We start from the raw sequence: 3,329 nt of genomic DNA on the forward strand, positions 1-3,329 counted from the left end.
TTCTCCACCTCTTTCTTCTCCACCTCTCTTTCTTTGCTCTTTGACTGTGTGCCTGTACTATGGTTGGTGTGATGCGGGCTATGGTGCTGTTAAAAATGATGTAATGCACACTTATGATCATAACATCTCAACTCAACTAAACGGCATCCATTAAGGTCAACGTCCTATAATGACAATTTAAACGCAGAATACATTTGCCTGTTAGCTGGCTTTTAATTAAAAACATACATCTGTATACAAGACCAATTCCATTCAGGGCTATATTCAAAAAGTCTTAAAAAAATGAAGACTGATCAAAAGTGGTTTGAAACCATTTTAATGATTGAAGATTACAGTCAAATAGATTTAGTAAGAATACTGAAGTTGCAGTTGATTGATGATAGTCGGCAAGTTAACAATGAAGGAATTTCCAAGTTTCTCCACCTCCCAGATATTCCAAAGGATCGAAATTAAAACTTATTTTAAACATCAAGCTCAAAATCATATTCCATCAATTCACCATGATTTTTGTCAACAAAACTTCATGAACTTTTATTTGTCCCCATATTCCAAACTCACTCTCAGAAGTGCTGTTTTATACGGCAAGTTATTATAAATATAAAGATCATTTAACAACTTTCTCAGAAAATTTCTAATTAACTATCCATAAACGGATGGAGAGAGCACAATATTTAATTTCCAGGGCCATTGGCATCCAGCAGCCAAAATCAAGTCAAATTTTTATTAGATGGTGCTCCAAGGATTTTTATATCCTCTGAAGATCACATTATAACTTGTTAATTTTGTGAAAGCCAATGACCTTGATAAGTTCTAAAGACTGAAATACTATACTCCCCGCTGCCAGGACTTCTCATACATTCATGATGTTTACATATCAATGGAGACCACAATGCTCCTTTTAAATTTTGTTGCACATTTCAAAGCACAAAACTATGTATTCCCCATTTGTTCCAAAGTAATAAATTGCAGCACAAATTAAGCCACAAAGCAGGAGTAACTGCACACAGATGAAATATGTGCTTTACTCCATCAGCCTTCTTTGAGAGTTTAGACAACATTGGCAGGCTATCTGATCATGAAAGTCATTGCAGCTGAGTCAGACCCAATCCTCCATTGAATACTACCTAATTTTCTCTTCCTTAGTTCAAGGTGATGTGGGCTTGAAGTGGGTGGAGGAGGATGAAGCTAAGTCTTGGTTCACTTTGTGAAATGCAGTACAGACAGGGAATGGAAACTGAAATCTTAACAATCATCATGGCTTAACAACACATTAGGTGATGCCTTCCGTAATTGGATCTGGATGGCCATAGAGCAATAACTTCATAAATAAGCATTTAAAGATTAAAGTCCAAATATGACAGAGGTGACTACATAAATAAACTGAATGTCATTACAATCACAATGCATCTCTTGTACCTTATCCCTTTAGTGCATACCAAAAGAGATTGTTGTACGTAAATATAAACAAAAATACTTGGGGGGCACAATTTTTTACCCCGAAGTTCATATTCTAATAAGCTTTCAATTTCAAATTCACAAAGCAACAAGAGGAAGGTAGGCATTTCAAGGTCAGATCCAATAAAAATATTAATGAGGACACGAGGACAAAGTCGAGTGCAAGAGAAGCCAAGTCTTTAATAACCCTAATTCTGTCCTCACATAATTCTTTCTCCTACAGTCAATATATTGCAAGTTACATTGAGCACCTATTTAATTGGGAAAGTCCATAAATCACTATTCCCTGATTATCATGAATTGAAACTGAATTATAGCACAGCAGCATAGATGATAATAAAACGAACATTAACTAACAAAGTAACAACATCTTAAAAATCAACAAAGTTTAATGTACTAAATCAAATGAAATTGAATTGTAAATTGTAAAAACTACGTAAATAGATCAGCAAAATTTGAACTGAACATACTAGTTTAGGATCAGAACTTAAAATCAACAACAAAAATTTGCTAGGTGACACAACACCACACTTCAATGGCACTGGAAATCTGATTTTGTTTTGTTGAAATCTTTTTTTTAAAAAAAAGCTGAAGTCTTCAAACAGATTCAGTCACAAGATCATTTAGAATCATAGAATCCCTACAGCATGGAAGCAGGCCATTCAGCCATTGAGTCCACACCACCCCTCTGAGATACTCTGAATGGGCATCCACAATGCCGAGAAATATTGAGCCCATGAAAGGACAGGCATACGTTCATTTGGCAAACTCAGGAATAACGACAGAAAAGCTGCGAGCATCATTTGCAGCGACACACGGACTCCCGGAAATATTGGTCATGGACAATGGGATGTCATTTACTAGCAGGGAATTTGAATTTCCTAAAGTTGAATGGCATTCGGTATATTCAGACAGGTCCATACCATCCAGTCCAATGGTCTGGTGGAAAGGGCAGTCCAAATGTTGAAGGCAGGCTTAAAGAAACAGCCTTCAGTTTTGCTTGATACTAAACCGTCCTGGTTCCTGTTCGAGTATAGGGGCACTCCTCACGCAACTACAGGAATAGCTCCAGCAGAGATGCTGATGGGGAGAAGTCTCTGCACCAGGTGTGTGCGGAACCCCAATGCCAGGTACATGCCTCTTTCAAGCGAGCAAAATTTCTTCAGGCTCATTCTGTTTTCCCTCGTCACCACTGAAGTAACTGTCCAGAGACCAGTATCCTGTCACCAAGACATCCTTTATTTACACGTGCACAGTACTTGGGCTCTGGCCGGCCAGCCAGCTCAAAGCCAGTCCCTAGACTGAGGAGACCTTCTGAATCTCCTGTTTATATCTGTTAGCAGGGCCCAGTTAAGAACCCCAATCAAGGATCTCCAACAGGAAACACTCTTTCATGGGCTGTGTGGACATGACTGGTGCAGTCTGCCTGTAACTGGCCTCGAATTGAGGGCCATTCATAGTTGACCTCCATTGTCTGGAGTTGCATCTAAGCCCAGAAACGGTGGGGGTGGCAGATTTCTTTCCCCCGTTGGTGAAGCCTGATGGATTTTTTTTTTTAAAAAGACCACAATTGATGGTGGGGTTAAAATTGAATCAGAGATAGTAGGAACTGCAGATGCTGGAGAATCCGAGACAACAAGGTGCAGGGCTGGATGAACACAGCAGGCCAAGCAGCATCATAGGAGCAGAGAGGCTGACGTTTCGGGCCTAGACCCTTCATCAGAAAAGGGGGAGGGGGAAGGGGGTTTTGAAATAAATAGGGAGAGTGGGAGGCGGATAGAAGAGGGATAGAAGAGAAGATAGGTGGAGAGGAAACAAACAGGTCGAAGAGGCGGGGATGGAGCCAGTAAAGGTGAGTGTAGGTAGGGAGTTAG

General features: G+C 39.8%; 1 protein-coding gene across 1 annotated transcript in view; it reads right to left on the reverse strand.

Annotated features, from left to right (window-relative positions):
* Nucleotides 1-5: 5 nt before the first annotated feature.
* Nucleotides 6-3,329, reverse strand: part of LOC109922035 (THO complex subunit 2) — a gene marked incomplete at its 3' end in the record, with an annotated part of 30,328 nt that continues 27,004 nt past the window's right edge. The window contains exon 12 of the mRNA XM_048592368.1: nucleotides 6-86. Within this exon, the coding sequence (XP_048448325.1) occupies nucleotides 6-86 (81 nt within the window). The remainder of the gene's footprint in view (nucleotides 87-3,329) is intronic.

The sequence above is a fragment of the Rhincodon typus genome, unplaced genomic scaffold (genome assembly GCF_021869965.1).
Source record: "Rhincodon typus isolate 14 unplaced genomic scaffold, sRhiTyp1.1 hic_rhity00001087, whole genome shotgun sequence".
NCBI classification, from domain to species: Eukaryota; Metazoa; Chordata; class Chondrichthyes; order Orectolobiformes; family Rhincodontidae; genus Rhincodon; species Rhincodon typus.